Here is a 24,182-nt window from a genome sequence, read left to right as displayed (position 1 = left end):
CATTTCTAATTCAACTAAATTTTTATTTTACATTACTAAATCAATTATGTCCTTATTTTTTTCATCAGGATGACTAAGTTGACTGAGGCAAATATACATTTTTAAACAGAACTGAGTAGAAATAAAGACCCCAAATCAAAAATCCTTTTTTCATTTGTATATGCTCAAAAATGTTTTATTTCTATGTCTACAACCTTCTTAAAATGAGGTATCTAGGTGACTCAGTTGACGGTATCAAGGCCTAGAGTCAGAAAGCTCTGAGTTCAAATCTGGCTTCAGACACCTCTTTGTTGTGTGACTTTAGGCAAGTCACTTAACTCAGCCTTATTTTACTCAACAATAAAATGAGCTGGAAAAGGAAATGGCAAACCACTCCAATATCATTGCTAAGAAAAGCCCAAAAGAGATCATGCAGAGTTGGACGCAACTAAAAACAAACAGCAATCATTTTAAAATACAGTTTGCAAATTTAATTTCAGATGTTATTCTTCAACAAACATTTATTAAGCAACTATAGTGTACAAAGTTCATTTTATCTGCACCCTTCCAAAAGCTATTTGTCAGTAGCTATCAAGAAAACAATTTTGTGGACTAAGTCAGAGGCATTATTGACTATCAATAATTTACTTATAAATATTGAGTGATTATGGTTTACCTTCAATGTACTTGTGTTTTTTTCCAATTTGTCTTTCACGTCTTTGTCTTTAAAGCTCTTTTTCTTAGATGTTGAACGTTCTCTCTCTTTTCTTTCTATGTTTTGGTCTTTTTCTTTTTCCTTCTTTTTATCCTTCTTATTTCTGCTTAAGAACATGTGATCAAAAACATTAATTTCTAAAAATGATGAAATATTTGTCATAACATTCTTACAAAATTCCATAAAATACTAATTGCACCTATAAAGCCATTATTTTTTTTTTAAATCTTAATGTCTTATTGGTCATATAGTAAATGTTTAAAACAAATTAATGTATTATTAATTTTAGTAAGTCTAAAAAACAATCACTTTTCTAGATCTGTAATAAAGCAATACTCAAATATTTTTTATCCTACTGGAGAAAAATATGCTCAGACAAGGAAAAAATAATAACAATGTATTAGGCAGAAGCTATAAAAGCACCTTTCAGGACTTAAGCATTTAACATAACACAAACTTCAGAGTAAGCTCAAAAGTCACCTTTTGAAAGAAAAACTTCATCACTATAATCTCAAGAATGGATAGAAGTCCAACAATCCTCTAAGGACAAATGAATAATAGGAAAAAATTAAATGCCAAATTACTTGTGTGAGCCCCTACAATTCAAAAACACCGTTTCTTTTTTAACTGGTTTGTTCTAATGTTTTCATTCACTTGACTCCAAACAGAAAAAAATGTTTTGTTTTGTTTTTTAATTAATATCCTAACTTTCTTTAGAAATGATAAATCTTTTTAGGGACAATATTCTAATTTCATAGCTTAATTCACACAGCAGATAGTTAACAAATCTAAGCAAAATAACAGGAGAAAAATAAGAAAGCTCAAAAGAAGAATCCATATATATTTGAAAATGCTCCTTTTGAGTTAAGTACAAATACAAACCCGAGAAATAAACAAATAGTTTCTACACATCAACAAAAATTTAACTAAAACATGATGAGTAAAATTTTCAAACTGTCCAGAGTTTAAAATGAAATGGAGTACCTCAAAATTAATAAATAAATTATCTACAGCACTGTTTAAACTCTAATCAATGCAATGACTAAACTTGACTCTAAGAGACTGATAAGATAAGAAAACATGCCTCCCTTTCTCTCAACAGGTAGGTGGGTAGACTACACGTCAAGAAAAAGATATATACATTGTCAGATATGGCCAATTAGTTGGTTTATTTCGCTTAAAAATACTTTTATTACAAGACAGACTTTGGTTGGTAAAGTCAGTGTGAAACGACAAAATGAAAACAAAAAACATCAACAAAACACTTTTAAAGCAGTATTAGTATAAGTATAACACTGTGAGTCATAGGGACAGCTAGGTGGTGTAGTGGATAGAGCACCAGCCCTGGAAGTCAGAAGGACCTGAATTCAAATTTGGTCTCAGACACAACACTTTCTATCTGTGACCCTGGGCAAGTCACTTAACCCCAATAGCCTCAGAAAAAAAAAAAAAAAAGATTGAGTCATTAGGTTGGAATTCTATTTCTGAACCTGCCACTAATGTCTTTAAATTGATATCCTATCAATCTATTTAGTACCCTTGTAATGATACCATTAGAATAAAATAGAAAACAATTTGAAAGCACCAAGACAGACATATAATGATTTCATTACAGAGAAAAAAGTAAATCTTATGTTGTTGCTGGGTCAGTGAATTATTTCATCAAAAGAAAGATTTGTATTCTCCTTCATTTCCTTTAAGTCCCAGTAAAAATCTTACTTTCAACAAGAAGTCTTTCTCAATCTCCTTTAATGCTAATGCCTTCCCTCTGTGATTGTCTCCAATTTATCTTGGAATGTGTGCACACACACACACACACACACTTTTGTTTCTGTTTATAGTCCTTGATTAGACTGTAAACTCCTTGAGAGCAAGGCCTGCTTGTTTGTTTTTAATCTTTCTTTTCTATTTCCAGAGCTTAAAACAGTATATAGCATGTGGTAAAAAATAAACGTAACATTGACCATTCAAGGCATAGTAAAACACTGTTGGTAGAGAAAACTGTGAACTGGTCCACCTATCCTGGATAACAATTTGAAATTAGGTTAAAAAGGACTGAACTGCTAATAACCTTTGATTTAATACTGGGTTATCTCCCCAGAGAGATAAGAGACAGAAAAGAAATTCCAAAATTTATAAAATTCTAGTAACAAAGAACGGAAACAAACTAGTTTGCACAGTGGAGAATGGCTAAAGAACTTGGATTATGAATATAAGTAGACAGTAAGAAGAGATGTGAAGTTCTGAAGTGAAGAAGTCCAGATTCAACTCCTGTCTTGGGCACATTAACTGTATGACATGTCATTAAACCTTTCTGAGTCCCAGGCAACTTTATTCAAGTTACTAATAAGCTGCTGAAATGTATCAGTGATACAACCACAGTTTCCCTACATTAATGAAAATATCTGGACCCATCTACACTTTCCCTGCATGGAACAAGATTAATTATAAGAAATTCAGAGAAACACAGATCTAAATGAAAAAACTTGTTGCAAAGTGAGATGAGAACCAGAAGAATTACGTATACAATGATTCCAACAATGTAAATTACAATATCATTAAAAAATAAGTCAAACTTTGAATCTAACAAGAAGTCAAAACTTTTTGAACTCAAAAAAAAAAAAAAAAATCTAGTTATCTAAAGAACAGAAAACAAAACATTTCCCTTCTCCTTTGCACAAAAGCAAGGTAGTATTATGGATGAAACATTTCCCTTCTTTGCACAGAAGCAAGGTAATATAACAGAATATTACCTATAATGTCAGACATTGGCTACCTGTGCTTAATCTTTGTTACAAAGAGGGTTCAACCTGGGGGTGGAAGAAACATCCAGAAGTGACTATTGTTTAAAAAAAAGATGTCAACAAAACTCTTTTTTTAATCAATTAAATTCACAAATTTCACCCCTAAACTCTTCTAAAGTCTAAATATATGCTATTACATAAACTTACCTCCGGGGCGATGGAGATCGAGAAGACTTCCTTTTAAGGTTTTTTGATGTTTTTGGTGATTTAGAAGGACTTCTGCTCTTCCTCCTACGCCTTTCTCTGAAAATTTCAAGATTTAGGTATTTTAAAATTAGCAAATAATGTCATTTAAAATTTTTAAAAACTTGATCCGAGGATGTTAGATGTACTCTAATTTGTTACATATATAATAAACAGATTTATGCCACTGAGAACAATGGAAATGAGGAAATCAAGCTTCTAAGTTTATGTTAAGAAAAGAAAAATTATCTTTTTCCCCACTTGATCACCATTTGGTCTGCTTTTAAAGAAATTATTCTTCTTGCCTAGAATGTGTTACTATTAAATAATCTCTTACACATAGATAGCTTCTTGCCGCCCCTATTGTGGAACAATATAACAGACAAAATAAGCTTTAATTTTTAAGTTAATTGGAGGGGAGAAAAAATTACAAACTGAACTTGAAATTTTTCTTAATCATAATTTCAAGATTGTTTCTGACCTTCTTTGCCCCTCCTTACAATTGTTCTAGTAATGGTCAAAAATCAATTATTAGTAGTGGCATAAGTGTTATTAAAACACGATCAAATTTTAATTTCAAGAGGAGACAAGAACTATGAATATATTGTGAAAGAGTCCTAATTTCACCCAAGACTCTATTTTTTCAAAAATCTAATACCGTTCTCTCTAAATCCTTTTCTTAGTGAAAATGAAATAATTTTTACACAAATTTAAAGTCATTCTCAGCAGAGAAACATTGAGTACTATTTTAACAGCATGAATATTTATGAATAAAGACCCAATTTATTGGGTTTATATGAATATAGACCCCAAAAGACCCAAATTTTAAATTTGTTTTCTAACTGTGCTTTGCTTAGATCAGTAGCACACTGCGTCTATGGGACAAGAAATATGTCTGTTACAGTTGCGTATGTGGAATCATGCACATAGGAATGAATAAATATCATGTGCTGATGGCAGTAAACATAAAATTATTTATATTCAATAAAGTTGAGTTTTATTCATTGCTATCACTAACATTTTTCTTTATTGTACCTCTGTCAATGAATTATATATTAAATAATTTAAAAACAGCAAGAGATATGCAATTAGTAAAAATGTTTTGGGTTTTTGTTTTTTTTTTTTTTTTTTTTTTGCTGAAGCAATTAGTGTTAAGTGATTTGCCCTGAGACACATAGCTAGAAAAAATGATAAGATTTGAAGAAAAAGTTGAAATCAAAAGTATTCAAAAGCAATTTTAGGAGCTTAAAATTTTTGCTGCATACTAAATAAATCAGGGTATTAGGGAAGTGAAACATTGAAAGACAGTAATAAACTGGAGATTTTTATGAGCTCTTCTAAAACTGTAAGAGAAAAAAAATTAAAAATTCTACAATATTAAGCCACCAAGAACTGATGTGGCTAATAATTTTTAATCCTAAATGGTTTTCTGAGACATGATTGTGACAAAACCATTCATTTATTAAAGACCTAACTAAGTAACATGTTTAAAGCAAAACAAGGCAAAAACATCCCTGCCACCTTAGAAAAACTTAAAATCTGAGAAATAAGAGCAATACAAAAAATAAATCAAGGGACTTGAGGATAGAGACCACATCTTAATTATTTTTATATTTTCTCCAATGTCCTAATAAACAAAAGAAAAGGAATAAAGCTCAAAAGAAAAAAATATTAAATCAAATTAATAAGAACAGGCAAGGGAAAAAAAAAAAATCAGGAAAAGCTTCATGAAATAGTTGATCTATTTATCCTTAGCCCTAAAAGCTAGTGAGAATTTCAGGAGACAAGGGGCAGGGAGGGAAGTAGTAATTCAGAACATGAATATAAGGATAGTCAGAAAATTATATAACTGGAGCAACTAGGTGGCGCAGTGGATAGAGCACTAGCCCTGAATTCGGGAGGATCTGGGTTCAAATGTAGTCTCTCAAGACACTTAACACTTCTAGCTGTGTGACCCTTGGCAAGTCACTTACCCCCAATTGCCTCAGCAAAATAAAAAAGAAAAGGTAAAAAAAAAAAAAGAAGAAAATTACAAAATTTTGTTTAAAAACACTTTCAAATAGATAATACTTAATATAGTGAGCACTAAGAACTAAGACTGGAAAGCAGGCTAGAGCCAAAGCCTAAGCTTCAATGACATTAAGCTAAGGAATTTTAATTCACATAGGCAATAAAGAACCATAGATTTCTAAACAAAGCAGTGAAAAGAGTTTTGCTTCATGAAAATTAAACTTCCTCAAAATTAGGACCATCTTATGAATCTGGAATGAAGAAAAATTAAACGTTGAGATTTGATGAAAAGAATGGTAAAAGAGACCTAAAGAGTCATGAATAAGGCTAGGTTTTTAGAGATATTCTTTAGAATTAGAACGAGCAGAGTTTGACAATTGATGGTTTATGAGAGAAGAAAGAAGTCAAAGATGTTTCAAAAGGTTTTGAGCCCCATGACTAGAAATTTTTGATTTTGAAAACAGAAAAAGATATCAGAAAAATACGGATTTTAGTGCAAGGAAATTAAGTTTGAGATTTGAGTCAGAAATGTGAGACTAGTTCTCAGGAGTGACTAGAGTGTCAGGAAACACTTGAACTAAACAAATATAGATGACTAGAGAGTTAGCAACATAAAAGGTTTATATGTGGGAAGTGTCTAAGGGTGCTGAAGGAGAGAACAGAATGAAATCAGTAAACTATTAGGGACAGGACCATGATTAATTCTTACATTTCTAGGGAGTAAAAAAGGTAAAAAAAAAAAAAGAAAAGAAAAGAAAAAAAAAGAAAAAGAAGAAGAAGAAGAAGAAGAAGAAAGAAGAAAAAAAGAAGAAAGAAGAAGAAGAAGAAGAAGAAAGAAGACAGAAGAAAGAAGAAGAGAACCAGGATTAAACAGTATCACAGAAGGCAAGGGAAAAAAATGTTTCAAAATACAAGTAAAGGAGAACTAGAGAAAGACCATTATGCTTTCCTCCTGATTTTATTTAATATTTTATTTTTTCCCACTTACATGTAAAAACAATACATTCTTTTGTTTCCTTCAGATTTTGAGTTCCAAATTCTCTCCCCTCTCTTCCCCCACTGAGAAGGCAAGCAATTTGACATAGATTATACATGAGCAATCATGCAAAACATGTTCATCTAAGTCAATCTCTGAAAGAAAACACAAAAACCAAAAAAGCCCAAGAAAAATAAAGAAAAAGTATTTCTGATCTGTATTCAGACTCTTCTAGTTCTTTGTCTGGAAACAGCATCCTTCATCCTAAATCCTACAGAATTGTCTTGGATTATTGTATTGCTGTTACTAAGTACAATATTCTGATTTTGCTCATTTCACTTTGTTTTAGTTTATTTAAGTCTTTTCTTGTTTTTCTGAAAGCATCTTGCTCATCATTTTTTAAAAACACAATAGTATTCCACTACAATTATATATAGCCATTCCCCAATTGGACATTCCCTCAATTTCCAATTCTTTCACACCACCAAAAAGAGTCACTATAAATACTTTTGTTCCTATAGGTCCTTTACCTTTGATTTTTTCTCTTTGGGAAACAGACCTAGTAGTGTTATTGCTTAGTCAAAGGATACACATGATTTTATAGTCCTTTGGACATAGTTCCAAACTGCTCTCCAGAATGGCTCTCAGTCACCATTTCACCAATAGTATGTTTTAATTTTCCTGTATCACCTCTACTTGTTATTTTCTTCTTTTGTCATACTGGGCCATCTAACAGGTATGATGTGGTTTTAAGTTGCATTCTCATCAATAATTTGGAGAACTTTTTTCGTGGCTACAGATAGTTCTGATTACTTTGAAATTACCTGTTCATATCCTCTGACCATTTATCAATTGAGGAATGGCTCTTATTTCTACAAATTAGACTCAGTTTTCTATGTTTGAGAAATGAAGTCTTTACCACAGAAACTGTACTGTAAAAATTTTTACAGTAATGATTACCAACTGTTTTTTCTATTTATCTTATTCTCTTTCATCCTGTCCATTCTCAAATGTTTTGCTTCTAACTTTTACCTCCCCCAGAATACCCTTCCTTCTATCAGCTCCCACCATTACTCTCTCATTCCTTCCTAACTTCCTGTGAACTAAGAGATTTGTACACTCAAATGAATGTGTATATTATTCCTTCTTTGAGCCAATTCCAGGGAGAGTAAGGTTCATGCACTTCCTTCCCTGCTTTCCCTATTAGCCCCTCTATTGTAAATCTCTATCAACCCTCTTATGTAACATATTTTATCCCATTCTACCTCTCCCTTTCCTTTTCCCAATGTATTTTTCTTTCTCACCTCAATTTTATTTTTTTAGATATTCATACCATCAGATTCAATTTACTCTTCCAAAATGCCCTAATAATGAAAACTTTTAAGAAATATTTTCCCCATAGAAATGTAAATAGCTTAACCTTATTCAAATCTCTTGTGTTTTTTCTATTTATGCTTCTTTCGCATCTTGTATTTGAAAATCAAATTTTCTTTTCAGCTCATCTTTTCATCAAAAATGCCTGAAAGTTCTCTATATAAATAAATGTCTATTTTTTTTTTGTCTTTCAGAACCTCATATTCTAAGCTGAGGATCCTTTAATGCAGAAGCTGCTAAATCTTGTGTTATCTTACTTGTGGCTCCACAGTATTTGAACTGTTTCTTCTTGGCTACCTGTAGAAATTTCCTGCTTGATTTGAGAGGGCTGAAATTTAGTTATAATACTCTAGGAAGTTTTCATTTTGGGAGTTCTTTCAGGAGGTGACCAATGGGTTCTTTCAATTTATATTTTACTCTCTGGTTCTAAAATATCGAGGGCAGTTTTCCTTGATAATTTCTTGAAAGATGATATGTAGGCTTTTTTTTTTTTAATATGAATTTTAGCAGTTCAATAATTTTTAAATTACCTTTTCTGGACCTATTTTCCAGATAAGTTTGCTTTTCCAATGAGATATTTCACATTTTATTATCTTTTGTCTGTTTCTTGATTTTTCACAAAGTCATTAGCTTCCTCTTGCCCAATTTTAACTTTTAAGGAATTATTTTCTTCAGTGTGCTTTTTTTTAAAGGTGTTTGTTGTTTTCTGCAGCATTTTTGTGCCTCCTTTTACCAAGCAGTTGATTTTTTCCCATTATTTTCTTGCATTACTCTTTCCAATTTTTCCCCTACTTCTCTTACTTGATTTTTAAAATCCTTTTTGAACTCTTTCATGGGCTGAGTCCAATTCCTATTTTTCTCTGAGGCTTTGGATACAGAAATTTTGATTTTGTTGACTTCTTCTGTGCATGTTACACGATGGTAATATTTTTTTTCTGTTTTCTCATTTTCTCAACCCATTTCTTGATTTTTAACTCTATGCTAAAGTGTGGCTCTGCTTTTAAAATGAAGAATGCAATGTTCCAAGCTTCAGGGTTTTTTGTGCAGCTATAATTCTAGGAACCTGTAAGTTTTTGGCTCTTCCAAGGTAGTACATTTAAAGAGAAGTATGTTTACTATTCTCCTACACTATGCACTGATTTATGAGTGATCACACTCTCTTTAACCCTGAAACTAAGAGTAAGGTTTCTGTTCCACTGCAGTACAGCAAATTCTGTTGTGCTAGTGCTCCTTCTCACATTGAGCTATGACACAGGATTGCAATCCAGATCTAAGTTTAGGCAATAGAACAGTCCTGCCTCTAGAACCAGGAAAGGGACCCCTATAGATCTTTGCCCGACTCGTTGTCTGCTCCTAGTGTGCCTAAGCCTGGTCTGGACTGGTGCAGCCTGCACTGGACTATGCTCCTCTCTCACTCCTGATTCAACAGATCTTTGCTGCCAACTTTATGGAAAATTGTTTTATTCCATCTTTTTGAGGAATTTGTTTAGAATCATTATTTAATTTAAAAATATTTGGAGGAGCTTGGAGACAAGCTCAGGCAGTTCTCCAGTTTTAATCCACCATTTTGGTTGCCCTTTTCCATTATACCTTTTTTAAAATAGGTCACTATTAATGTTTAAGACAGTACCTTCACCAAATAGAAACAAAAAACAGATTAAAATTGGGTTAAGAAGGATGTAGACATTTAGGTCAATAAAAGTATCAAAATGTTTTGCTTCATTATTTATTCTAAGGCACCCTATCACTTTAAAAGAGAAAGTTTGCATAAGGGCTAGAGAACTAATAGTAAAGGCAAGTAAAACTTCTAATAAGTCACTTAACTTCTCAGCGCTTTAGGAAGCTCTTTTACAACCTAGATCAGTAAAGGGACTTTACTATACCAATGAAATCTAAAGATATTGTAATCTCCCCTCCCCCCCATTTCTAACAGAGATCCTGCCTGTCACTTTAAACTTTGTTTCTGCAAGTCTTTATAAGTGCTGAGAATATGAACCCCTGAACAGAAGTTTACTAAATAGCCTTAAATTACATAGAAATATGTCAAATAAAAAGGGTAAGAGCTCTTCTCCACTGAAAAGTATATGGAAAAAGACTTCTCTTTCTGTTTAATTGGGGGGAAAAAAAGTCACGAACAGAAAAGAAATAGGGAGACCATAACATATTCTTCCCAAATTCTTTCTGGCTCCACACCCAAGCAATTCCACCTTGAGGTCTCCCAAGACAGGGTGAACTAGAACCAAAAACAGAAGAGGGATGAGAGATACCATATGTCCATACCCACAAAAAAAAAAAAAAAAAACCCTAGGTTTCAAATAAACTCAATGAGCAAACAAAGACGTGGTTACTGAATTAAATTTTAGAGTTGTAATATAAGTTTCAACCACTACACAACTGTTTCAGAATAAACTTTAACCTATATTCAATGTTTTAGTTTAAAAATTACCTTGAAAAAAAGATCTCTCCTAATTCCTTTCTATTATATAATATTGATTTTCCTTACGAAATTGTTGTTACTTTAAAAAAATTTCTCCTCCATAAACAAAAACACTAAAAAATCTGCTAAACTCAGATTAAATGCACTAATTTTGATACAAGATGATAACACATCATTTGCTCCCTTTCAATATTCAAAAGTATTAATATGTTGCAAACAATCAGATTAGGTCACTTTGAATTGCTTTTCTCTATTACTGAGGGAAGAGGAAATAAGAGTATCAGGAAATTACTAAGAAGTAAAAAAATAAGGTATTAGTAAAGCCTGTTATTTTTTGATAGTATTAAACTAAATAAAGGAACTGTCACATAAAATGTTATCCTTTAATCCCTCTCTAACTCAGATCAGTGATTGTAGCACTGTGCTGCCACCTAATGGTGGCATCCCCAAACTAGCAATTCTCAGGCCACCCTTTGACCCTGGGTCAGTATACCAGAGATCAAAGAAAAAAGAAAAGGGACCTCTATGTACAGAAATATTTATAGCATCTCTTTTTGTGATGGTAAAGAATTGAAAACTGAGTAAATTCCCAACTGCAGAATAGCAAACAAGTTGTGGCACATATATGATTGTGAAGAAATACTACTGAAGAAATGAGGAGCAGGATGTTCAGAAAAACCTGGAAAGATTTACATAAATTGATACAAAGTGAAGTGAGCAGAACCTGGAAAATATTGTACAAATAACATAAATATCATAGGATAATCTATTGTGAATTGGTATTCTCAGCAATACAATGCAAAACAATTCTGAAGGACTTATGATGAAAAAATGCGTTTTATCTTCAGAGAAGAAATGACAGTTTTAATGCAGACTGAAACATACTTTTTTTTACTTACTTTTTCTAGATTTGGAGGGGATTTTCTCTTTGGTCTGTATTTTCTTTCACAACATGGCTAATATGGAACAATGTTTTGCATGACTGCTCATGTATAGTCTAGATCAAATTGTTTTCCTTTTCAGGAAGAGGGAAGGGAAAGGAGGGAGGGAAAGAATATGGAACTCGATTTAAAAAAAAAAAAAAAACAAAGGTTAAATATTGTTTTTACATGCAATTGGAAAAATATAAATTTTTTAAAAAGTAAATGATGCCTTAATGCCCAAAGAACAAAAGCAGCATAATGAAATAACAAGTGGTTCTTCCAAAAGAAGTTCTGAAAAACCAGATAAGTTTTTAAATTCCTATCTATGATGCTAACTAACAATATGCATGGAAAATTCAATTCACCCTTAAGAATTTCCACCATAAAATGACAGGGCTGTACTGGATGGCCTAACATTCCTTCTACTTTTAGTATTTTACAATTTTATGAACTATATGAGAAAGATGGATCAAAATCATCTATTCATTTGATCTACACCAGAAACAATTTTGAAAAGCAAATACCATTTAATTTTTTTTAGGGGAAAATCAATCTAAGCAATAACACTCACTTACAAAATCAATTCTGCATTCTATCTCTAATAAGTAGTAAGAAAAAATTCTTATAGACCTGCTAAAACTAATCTAAATTATCTCTTTCTTCATTAGTTTAAATATACCATAGAAGTGGGATTACCTGCTACCTCATCAAATAATAGTAAAGGATGCCTCCTTTCTTGAGAGTCTTTCCTGGAATTAAGTTTACACTAATGATTTCTACTTGTACAGAATTAACTTTATGAAGTAAAAATTATGTATAATTGATCATTAACACAACTGAGAAAAATCCCAGCAAAAATTGTAAATGTAAGCAAACCTGCTGGAACTACGAGATCTTCTTGATGCATTATAACTTCTGGGAGGTGTTCTGGATTTTTTATCCTTCTTTCTTTTTTCATCTATCTCTCTGGCTCTCTCCTTTTCTCGTTCTCTCTCTCTGTCCTGTTCCTTTTCTTTGTCTCGCTCCTTTTCCTGCTCTTTTTCTTGATCTTTTTCCCGATCTCTCTCTCTCTCCTTTTCTCGATCTCTTTCTTTATTTTTACTCCGTTCCTTTTCCCTTTCTCTGTCTCTATCCCTTTCTTTTTCTCTCAGTCTTTCTTTTTCCTTGATCTTTTCTCGATTTTCTTTTTCTTTTTTCTTGTCCCTGTTATAAAAAAAAAAGCAGAAAAGGAAAAAAAATCACCACAGAAATATCTAACCCTTTAACCAGATTAATATCTAAAAAAGAAAAGCATTAACCTACCACATTACATAACTGGACAAGCAATAATCAGCAAAATGCAACATAATTCAAATGAATTTAAAAAGCTAAGGAACAAGAGCAAATTTTGCAGAAACCATTTTGGTGGTATCATAAGCGATGCTAAAATTAGTTAAAACAGAATAAGAACTTTTGGATGTTGTTCCCCCCCCCCCCCTTGGAATAGAATTTCAAATCGTGGGGAGAAATAAAGAGATTTTCAATTTGAATTAAGCTGAATTGAGCTGAACAAAGACAGCAAATGAGCAAGCAGTATATGCTGAATAAGAACTGCCTATTTACAGAAGACCAATCTAAAGAAATATATTTAGTTTTAAAGCACTTAAGTGAGGAAATGAGATCTGGCCAGGATGAACACAAAGGGGATTGGGGAGGGGAGGGGGGGAGAAGAATGAGCATGTATGCTTGGGGCAATGATTAGTTATAAACACACACACATATATGTTTGTATATTTGTATGTACACACACATACACACATATCAAGAAGGATAATTAGCTATAAATGGAGCTTAACATCAAAAAGCTATCCTGATTTGAGGACTATTGTGGGTGAGAACAGAGATAGTTAACAAAACAATATATCCAAACTATCAAAGTAAAACTTGTTACTACTTTTAATTATTAAATTTATTATGTTGTAAAATAGCGTGGTCCAAAAAACAAACAAAAAAAAAAAACAACAACAACCAGAAGCCATCTCCCAATACCAACATTGCAAGTCCATTTTTAAGTCAAAAAACATTCTTGTTGATGGCAAGGTAAATCCAATTTTTGTGTAGAACTATTTCAACTTTCACTTGAGGAAAACAAATAATAATTTCGTCAAGAGTCTATTGTTATATGAGATCTTTCCGTAGGAGGAGGATTAGAATGAATTCTGAGGAAAATTATAACAATGAAAAAAATAAGACATGTTAATAAAAGGATTTCATTGAATTTTTTATTAAATTTTTTATTAAAAGTCTTCTGAAAGTAACCTCACAAAGTTTAAGTAAATTGCAACTTTAAAAAATATTCTCTGAGGCTCTCACACTTTCTGGGAAAAAATGTGATCCACAATTCCCTTCAAACTTACCGTGAACGTGAACGAGTCCGTGACTTCCGTCTCTCCTTAGACTTGGAACGTTTTTTGTAGGGACTCTTGGACCTACGCCTATCTTTCTGTCTTGAACGTGACCTGTTATGGGACCTGCTCCTACAATGAAAAAAATAACAAGATACTTGGAACCCATTCAAAATAACTCAGGAAGTTGGGAAAGGGAGATTTTATTGCCTCTTCTAATTCCTAAAAAATATTTATGCTCAAGAAATGAATTATCTTTCATCATATTTTCCACTCATGACAAAATATTTATCAATTCTTCTTTAACAATGATAAAAATTACCCTAAAAGTGTTTTTTAATCAAGCTATAAATTTAAATAACACTAACTTAATTAGCTTTCTGAAGTTTTAAAATTAAAAATTTAAACAGAAAAAAAATCAAATTACATTAACATAAGTTGATTTTATGGCACTAACCATAAAGGTCACTTTTTCAAAATTAGTACAGTATCTCAACCTTTAAAACTTACCACTCAATATTATATAAAATTGGTGATTTTGAAAATTAAAATTTCAAACTGGATTTCATATAATTTATAGTTTTAATTATAATTATATAATTATAATTTTATATAATCATATAAATTGAGATAACTATGTAAAATGCTTTGCAAATTTTAAATCTTTACGTGTTAATTATCTAACAATCGAATTAAAAAATGCTTTCAGAAATATATTGATATTGAATTTACAATTATAAATTATATACATATACCTAACTTATATAATTATGTCTTCTCAGTGAATTTAAAATTGAACGCTGGAAAATGCTAAGTTAAAAAAATATTTGTGCAAATTTTCCAACTGGTCAAAATTGCTTCAAAAATCTTTTGAGTATTTTCCTATCACTTCATCATCAATATTTAAAGTTCAAGACTTAAATTATTCCATAGTTTATTTTTATGTTGTTACTGACAACTGTTCATGATGTCAACATTCTTTTAAACTTTCTTTTAACTAACAGATTGTAATAAGCTTTAAGGTGAAGCTGTCGCTTTTACCTAATATGCAGTTATTTTTGAAAATCACAAGAAAGCAAAATAGATATGTGCTTCATTAAATTTATATTAAGTCAATGAATATTACAACTATTTGTGTAAACCTCAAAGAAAATTTTTAAAAATATTTTACTACATCTTAAACTTGACTAATTGCTTCTAATTCAACATACTTGTCAAATGATTGTAATATTTAGTAACAAAGTAATGTATAAATACTATAGCTTCAAAAAAGCTAAAATCAAGAATAATTTCATCTAGCAATGATAAAGGAAAATTACAGTAAGATGTACATGTATTTTAAAAATAAATCTTCTAAATATAACTGAAAATTAACACTTAAAGACAAGCTCCTTTTCCTTTAAAAGGCTGTAACCAACCCTACTGATTACTAAGTCCCATTTCTCAACTCATCTCCACAGAGATGATCTAGTATAAGAACAATTATGGCAATTTTAGGGCAAAGGGGAAGAGTCCCCTTAAAGAGTCCATATTAAAAAAAAAAAAGAGAGAGAAAGGGTGGCATTTTGTTGCTAGCAAGAAAAACTCAGAAAACTTCAAAAGACCTGTGTTATTTCCAGGCTTTCTTTACTGTACTAGCAGTACAAAAGAAAATATTAAAGATGGATGGACTCAAGAGTATAAAACTAGGCATACACTTTTTGGAAATGGTCAATGTCTTATTTATTTTGCTTGCCTATCTAGGCATATATTACCGAGATTTTCCCCCCCAATTGTGTGAGGGGAAGGAAGGAGAAAGAGAAAATTATTTAATTGGAAAAAAAATTAGTAAGAACAATCCCTACCCAATCCAATAAGCAATTCAGAAATGCCTACTGTTGTGCAAGGCAAAGGAAACATAAGGCAAAAACAAACAAAAAAAATAGGATTTTAAAGAAAAGTACGTGAACTGATACAGTGTAAAGTGAGAAGAACCAGAACATTATACACAATAAAATAATGTACAATGAAGAACTGAATGACTTAGCTATTCTCAGCAATACAATGATGCAAAACAATCCCAAAGGACTCATGATGAAAAATACAATCTGCCACCAATGAAAAATACTGATGGAGTCTGAATACAGAACAAAACATATTATTTTTTTATTTCTTTCCCTTTTTGAGGGGGAAGGAGGGAAGGATTCTTCCACAAAATGATCAATATGCAAATACGTGTTACATGACTACACATGTATAGCCTATATCAGAGTGTTTACCCGTTTCAAGGGTAGAAAAAAGGGAGGAATAGATACAGAATTTGGAAAAGAAAGAGAGAGAGAAAGAAACAAAAAAAAGGGGACAGGTTGGGATCATAAGTAGTAAAAATTCCAAAAGGAACTTATTCTCTTTCTGTGACAAAGGATAAAATTGAGCTACTAAACTTTACAAAGTATTCTCATATTTTTTCACTTTTATTAGTAGAAACGTTCTTTTAATTTCTTTGACCTGACATACTTTAAGAGAGAAAATGACACCATTTATCACTTTAGCTAATGTTAGATCAAGTAATTTAAACCATGGCATTTTATTTAAATTATTCCTCATTCAGAACAGAAAAGACAATTTTGAAAATGAGTCATTTATTTACATTCACAAAAGCATCCTCAGGGATTCATTTTCCTATCTCTTAACATGGCTCTAGTTTCGAAATAGACAACTTCCAAGAAAAACTGTGTTTTAAAATTACTCATTTTCATTTAATCAAAGCTATAAATAACTAATACTACTTTAGAATGAAAGTAAAATAAATACAGGTAAAATTTTATCTATTAACCACAATAATAGATACAAAAATAGCATCTAAACATCAATCTGAGCATTAGGCTGCTCAACTTTTCTATTTGGACCAAACACTTGAGTTTTAAATTTAGAATTCAAAATCTCACCTGTGTTTTGAGGGTGATCTTTTCCTTCTAGAATGTGATTTTGAGCTAGACCTGGATTTTGAACGAGTATGGGAACGAGATCTGCCGCCTTTTCTTTCACTGCTCTTTCCAGACTCTGAGAGGAAAAAACCACTTTGCAGTGTAAGCTCAGAACAATTAAAGATCCCAGTTAATACTCAGGCACAAGTGGAATGTACCACACATAATGCAAGGGGCCTACTCTCTGTACATCCTCCTTCTTTGCAATTATCCTTCAGAAACATCCAAGAAAGTCATTGCATATACTCGTTGAGTGCAGCCATCCTGCAGCAGTACATATAAACCAGATGATTATAAACAGCTGTGCATAAGGAATGATCTGATGCTGCCATAATGCACGTGATTACAACATGTCAATCTCACTATCTCAAAAGGAATTCTGAAGTCTTTTCTGATGTTTTTTTCTTTTTCTACAATAGGAGACACAATTTTCAGAGCATTTGAAAATATGTTCAAACTGAACGTTTTCAGAATGCTTTTTTTCCCCAGTTAACAGAGCACAGGTTTTAATATGGTAATATTTTTCTAAATAATATTAAATACCTGAGTCTGTTAGGATTGTTGACTACTATGCTCTATACTTTCAGTTGAAATTTAAAAGAACATTAATCTGCTTAATGACAAACTGGCATAAAACATTTACCTTTTGTAGCTTCAAAATAATTTTTTAAATATAATATTTTAAACCTACTAGTGAGCACTAATTTTACTATTAAAATGTAAAACTAAATTGTTTTATGTGCCTCAATACTTATTTTAAAAGAAAAAAATAACATTCATTAAAAGCAACTGTCTGATCTTGAAAACCATGTCTTTGAACATCAGTTTCCTCACCTATGTGATGATTTTAGACTTCTAAGGTCCCTGCCAGCTCTAAAATTCTATCACTTCTGATACAAAATCTTAAGTAACCACTCAATGAACCTACCTGGTTCAATAGCTGCCGAGATAAATGATTGGGCTTCTCGTACTCTCTTCATGACTTCTTCTAGTTCCTTAGCGGCAGCCTGAGGAGTCATCTCAGGGGGTTTTACTATTGCATTGTTGGAGTGATTTATTCTAAATTTTAAAATACCAGAATATATACACTTAAAAACTCAAAACAAATTATTTACATGGTAAACATACACAACAAAAAACACATGAGGGCCAATGAATAATAAAACCAAATCTTTCTAACATCCAATAAAAGTCATCCTTTCTCAATCACTTGTTGCTGATGAAGCCAAAATGGTGAAAAGATCTGAGACATGGTTTTGAAAGGATGGTGACAGTGAACCACAAATTTTTAAGTCAATATAAAGATGAACTGTTTCTGATCCTAGCATTTAAGATTTGGTTTTTCCCTACACCATCTCATACACAATTAATTAGCACTGAAAAACTAATCACAGTTTAAAAAAAAAAAAAAATCAGAGAACACCTAATAAACAAACAGATCTTTAGTTACTATCTTTCCTAAAAGGTCATAGTATTTACCTAACGTCTACATAAGGCTAAGGTTGAAAGAACTTGGTGTTCCTTGCCTCCCACATCTTCCCTTCCCTTCAAATGTGCCCCTCTCCCTACTTCCTTCTAACTCTTAAACCACCATCCTCCTCCCACAGTCAGCCATATTCACAAACTTCTGTCATCTGACTCATCCCTCTCCCTGAGGATTACCAAATCTTCTTGATCCTATCCTTTCAGTCTCTCACATACATCCATCCTTTCCAGTCATAGTGTTACCACCCTAAAACAAATCCTCATTAACTGCTAACCAAAACTATTAATAATCCTCTAACTCATTTCTCTAACTCTTATCTTCCCCAATCCATCCTCCATAAAACCACCAAACTAACCTTCCAAATGCTGAGTTCAAAAATTCAGTTTCTCATTGCCAGTAGAATAAAATAAAAACACTTTTTCCTGATATTAGTAAAACTCTAAAAATCTGGTTCAAATCTTCCAATCTTATTTCAAACTACTTATCTTCAAACATTCTATCTATGTTCATTAATCATACTCTTCCAAATCATCAAACTGATTTTCTCACTCTCTTTTGTAGGTTCATCTTCTTAACACTCACATCTCACATTCTAGGTCTAGATGTATTACAGGTCGCTTCCCTAAGCCCTATTCTCTCTCCATCTTCTTTTAGTGTATACAGCAGGGGTCCTCAAACTACAGCCGCAGGCCAGATACAGCAGCTGAGGACGTTTATCCCCCTCACCCAGGGATATGAAGTTTATTTAAAGGCCCACAAAACAAAGTTTTTGTTTTTACTATAGTCCAGCCCTCCAACAGTCTGAGGGAGAGTGAACTGGCCCCCCTATTTAAAAAGTTTGAGGCTCCCTGGTATATAGTCTTAACAAACATAAGTACTTAACAAATGATTGAGTTCATCAGCTTTCAAAGATTTAAAAATCTACTCTATGCAATACTACCAAATCTACTCAGACCATGTCTCTCACCTGAATTTTCAACTGCTTCCAAACATCTCCACCTGGATTCCATAAAAATCTCAGATCCATCATGACCAAATCAGAACTCATTATTTCTTCCCTAAATACTCCTAATTCTAACTTCCTTCTTTCTGTCAACGGACTCTTCCAGTTATACGGATTCTCAAACTGTGAGTCATCCTAAACTCTAATATCCAATCAAATAACAAGTCAACCTTGTCAACTTCTCTCACTTCTGTTTCTTTCCCTTCTCTCATGTCACCATAAACATTCTAGTCCAGGTCCTCATCCCTCCCACCTAACAACAGCACAGCTTCCCTTCTCTACTAAGTCTCCCCTTTTTACTACTTATCCTTTTACACAAGCTGGCAAATTGACATTTCCAAAGCTCAGATCTGACTACATCATCCACCTACTCATAAGGCTTCTGAAATTCTCTAGTGCCCTTAAGATAAAACATGAACTCCTACTTGGTATTTAAAGCCCTTCATAAACAATCTTCTTTATAGACTGATTATATATGCCTCCAAATCACACACTGTACATTCCAATCAAAATTGCTCTCCATTGTGCTGTTCCTTTATATGCATCATTTTATCTACCACCTCCAAGCTTTTCATAGGCTGTCCTCCACACTTGGAATGCACTGCTCCTTTATTTCAGATTCCTAATTCCCAGATTCTTTAAAATTATATCTCATGTACTACAACTAAGGCCTTTTCAGATTCTATAGTATGCTGTTTTCTAGTCTCCTTTATGTTATCTCCTTGCTTTTGAGCAGGGCCCTTCAGTTCCTGCCCTAGGGTCCTCTTTGCTCTGGATCGGCAAGAATTCTCCATACATAGACCCAGAGACGCATACTGAACGGTGCTCTCCAGCCACCTTCATGCTATGTCGGCACCTGAGTACTCCGCCCACCCTCCCCCTTTCTACCTCTACCTCTGAACAATCATAGGCTCTATAGTTCTATTCAACATCCCTACAACTTCCCAATCCAAAAAATCCCTCCTTCCAAAACATGCTGTCCTTGAAGGCAGAAAGTGTCTTTTTATAATTCTAGAGAACCTGACATGTAATAAGCTCTTAATAAATGTTTTTTCATTCATTCATATTCCGTATTTCTAGGAACATGTTGCACCCCCTATTAGAATGCAAAATCTTCAAGGGCAAGTACTAACCCCAGCACCTAGCACATTGCCTTGACTGAACAGACCTACTACCAACTATTTATCTGTTGATCTAGTAGAAACTTGACAAATAGATAATTACAAACACCTAAGTAATTCAATAATTTGTATAAATAATTTTTTTCAATATATTTATTTAGTGAAGGCAATAGGGCTTAACTGAGTTACCTATAATCACATAGTAAGTGTTTGAAGTCATATTTGAATTCACTGTGCTACCTACCTGCTCAGAAACTCTTTTGGTCTGAATAACCTAAATGACTGTTTTCAATGACACAACTAGAATCTGTTTGTGATACAAACTGCTGAATTTTTCTTAAAAAAAAAAACCTCCTTTAATTATTTGATGTGCAGGAAGATGGTGAAGTACATAAGCATGCTGAGCCTGGAGTCAAGACTTAGTTTCCTGACTTTAAATCTGGCCTCAGACACTAGCTGTGTTTCTGGGCAAGTCACTTAAGTCTTTTACTGGGCCACGAAAACTGAAAACAGGGTCACAAAGAGTCAGATACTAAAATAACTCAACAACAACAATCACTTGATTTTGTTCCTTTTTATGTATCGTAACATTTAGTTTTTAGTAAAGGTCCTAGAAATAATCTCAAATGATTCCTCTGAATTCCCAAATGGTGCATATCTTTTTTTTTTAAAGAGTATGACACAAAATCTGGCCTCAGACACTTAATACTTCCTGGTATGACCCTGGGTAAATCACTTAATCCCAACTGCCTCAGCAAAAATATAGATAGATAAATAGATAAAAATGCAAGTGTGGCACAATGGGGCAGCAAGGTGATGCAGTGACTAGAGCTGAAGTCTCCTGAAGTCAGGAGGACCTGAGTTCAAATCTGATCTCAGATACTTAACACTTCTTAGCTATGTGACCCTGGGCAAGTCACTTAACCCCAATTGCCTCAGCAAAAAAAAAAAAGTGTGACACAAGGCATCTGTAAAATGTGTTGAAAATGCTGTGTAGGGTTCTGTATTTTCATATTAAACTAAAACTAAATAAAAGTCTGTAATATAAACAATGGCAACTGACTGAACATCAAAATCTAGAATGGCCTCTAGTTTGAGAACTTGGATAACTGAAAGGTTGGTGAAATCCTTGACAGAGAAGTATGTAATGGATAAATACAAATTTAAATGCCAATTGCTTAAAAAAAAATAAAAAATAAAAAAAGAAGCATGTTAATTAACAAAACCAAGAGGGGAATAAGACCATTATAATTTCTTCTTTTAGAATTTCTTACTTCAGTGGCCTGTCTCCAAACATTACTCCATTAAAAGCAAGAGCTCTTGGTACAGAATTCTGATCTGCAAATTCCACAAAAGCAAATCGAGTTGGCTGAGTTTCATCACCTGCCATACGAACAAACTTTACTTCTCCAACTTGTTTAAAAAATTCAAGTAGCTGATCAGCTGTAGTTGTCTAAAAAGACACAAATAAATCATAATAAATTTCTGATCTAAAGAAAAAAAATTCAGATAAGACATCAATAGCAATTAAGAAAAAAAAAAAGGAGTTACTACTACTCAGTTTATTCTTTAATGTCCTACCTGGGAATTCAAGTTTCCAACATAAACAGTCCTCCTAATTTCATCAATTTTGGAAGGATCCACATTTCCCATAAGAGGTGGCTGTGGTATCTCTCCAAGAGTTGCAAGGTTAGGATCTAGTGCCGCTGCTGGTATAGCTCCCAAGCTGCTAAGTGAGACACTAAGCTGTTTACAAAAAAAAAAAAAAAGAAAGAAAAGAAAGAAAGAAAAAGGGGGGGGGGGGGGAGTAATTTTATTATTAAATTTCAGTTAACAAGCATTTTTAAAGTACTATGTGTCAAGCATTTTGCTTAATGCTTAGGATAAAAAGAAAAGATTTTGTCTTCAAATTGCTCATATTCTGAGGGGATTATGTGCAAATAACACAAATAAAAAATAAATATAGTATAAATGGAAGGTAAACTCTAAGAAATGACAAATAGTAGTAAGAATCAGAAAATTCTTTCTGATCAAGGTGGGATGAATCTAAAAGAAGTAAGAGAAACTAAGACATTAGAAGTAAGGGAGGAGAATGGTGAAAGCACAAGGAATATTCAAAGAGTTCTGTGAGGACTGTTAAGCAGATAGATCTAAGTGAAACATAGAATACATGGAGGACTGTAAAAAATAAAAAGCCTGAACAGTAGGAAGGGGTCATGTTCTACCTGTCAAAGAGAAGATTTTATATTTGATCATGGAATATTCCCTTATGCCACAAAGAAGTTAAGTAATGACAAGAAGTCTTAACTTTAATCCATGTATATTGTTGAAGGCAAACTTACAGTCAATTAGGAGAATCATAATATGAAAGTTCAGTAAAATAATTTTTTGTGATTCTGTTGGTATATATATTCTTTCCATCAATGAAAATCAAAAACAACATCTTATTTAATAGATTATTTTTGAGAGTTGCCTTAGTAGCATCTCTAAGGCCTGTTGGCCAAGAATTCGCCAAAAAAAATTCATCACCCAATCGAGGCCTTTTGAAACCTTAGTCAAAAATAATGTGTCACTGAACCTGTTCACAGCATATTAGTGGTTTCTAAAAGGTGAAATTTCTATTATTAACAACTTTTCTCATTACTAACAATTTATAAGGGCTTTTAAAAAACCTATCAATCAACCAGCAAATACTTATAAAAATGCCTACGATGTGCACCAGACACTGTGTTAGGTACCGGGGATACAAGAACAAGGAATGACACTGTCCCTATGCAAAAAATATATTCTAATGGAGAGAAAACAAATACATTATGAAAATATGTGAAGCATAAAATAGTTAAATATAAGGTTGTTTAGTGGGGAGAGCACTATCAGGTGGAGTCAAGGCAAGTTTAATCAGAATAGGGGTGTGAGAATCCATGAGGCAAAAGGAGGAAGGACATATTTAGGCCATATGGTACAAGAGAGTACAAAGGTATGTTCAAGGCACATGGCATACAGAAAGAACAGAAAAAAGATCAATAGGCTATCAAACTGAGCATACCCATTGATCTAGCAGTGTCTCTACTCAGCCTGTATCCCAAAGAGATCATAAAAAAGAAAAAGGAACCACATATGCAAAAATATTTGTGTGGCAGCCCTTTTTTATTATTATTAAAGCTTTTTATTTTCAAAATATATGCATGGATAATTTTTTAACACTGACCCTTGCAAAATTTTGTGTTCCAATTTTCCCCTCCTTCCCCCCACAAAAGGCAAGTAATCCAATCAATATATAGATAAAACATGGTTAAAAATATATGTTAAATACAATATATGTATACATATTTATACAATTATCTTGCTGCACAAGAAAAATCAGATCAAAAAGGAAAGAAAATGATTCAGAAAACAAAAGGAGGAGAAAATGTTGAAAAATTATCCATGCATATGTTTTGAAAATAAAAAGCTTTAATCATAAAAAAAAAGTAAATAAGTAATGGAATATTATTGTTCTATAAGAAACAATAAGCAGGATGATTTCAGAAAGATCTGAAGAGACTTGCATGAACTGATGCTAAATGAAGTAAGTAGAACCAAGAGAACATTGTACATAGCAACAACCAGATTATGTTATGATCAACTGTGACAAGACTTGGCTCTTTTCAACAATTCAGGCCAATTCCAATAGACTTGTGATGGAAAGAGCCATCTGCATTCAGACAAGAGAACTTTGGGGACTGAATGTGGATCACAACATGGTATTTTCACCTTTTTTGTTGTTGTTTGCTTGGGATTTTTTTTCCCCTCTCATTTTTTCCCCTTTTTGATCCGATTTT

At 32.7% G+C, this 24,182-nt stretch overlaps 1 protein-coding gene across 5 annotated transcripts in view; it reads right to left on the bottom strand.

The window, feature by feature from the left end:
- Positions 1–24,182, bottom strand: part of SREK1 (splicing regulatory glutamic acid and lysine rich protein 1) — a 47,124-nt gene that overhangs the window by 4,992 nt on the left and 17,950 nt on the right. For 3 of the 5 annotated variants that reach the window (XM_031965760.1, XM_031965780.1, XM_031965775.1), the window contains 8 exons: positions 21,943–22,107; positions 21,636–21,814; positions 17,680–17,810; positions 16,713–16,827; positions 13,798–13,917; positions 12,278–12,604; positions 3,646–3,741; positions 656–800 (listed from right to left, as the gene is read on the bottom strand). In XM_031965760.1, the coding sequence (XP_031821620.1) occupies positions 656–800; positions 3,646–3,741; positions 12,278–12,604; positions 13,798–13,917; positions 16,713–16,827; positions 17,680–17,810; positions 21,636–21,814; positions 21,943–22,107 (1,278 nt within the window). The remainder of the gene's footprint in view (positions 1–655; positions 801–3,645; positions 3,742–12,277; positions 12,605–13,797; positions 13,918–16,712; positions 16,828–17,679; positions 17,811–21,635; positions 21,815–21,942; positions 22,108–24,182) is intronic. The other 2 variants (XM_012541070.3, XM_031965768.1) reach the window with 2 other exon arrangements.

This window comes from Sarcophilus harrisii, chromosome 1 (genome assembly GCF_902635505.1).
Source record: "Sarcophilus harrisii chromosome 1, mSarHar1.11, whole genome shotgun sequence".
In the NCBI taxonomy this organism is placed as follows: domain Eukaryota; kingdom Metazoa; phylum Chordata; class Mammalia; order Dasyuromorphia; family Dasyuridae; genus Sarcophilus; species Sarcophilus harrisii.
This window is presented reverse-complemented; position numbering and strand designations above follow the sequence as displayed.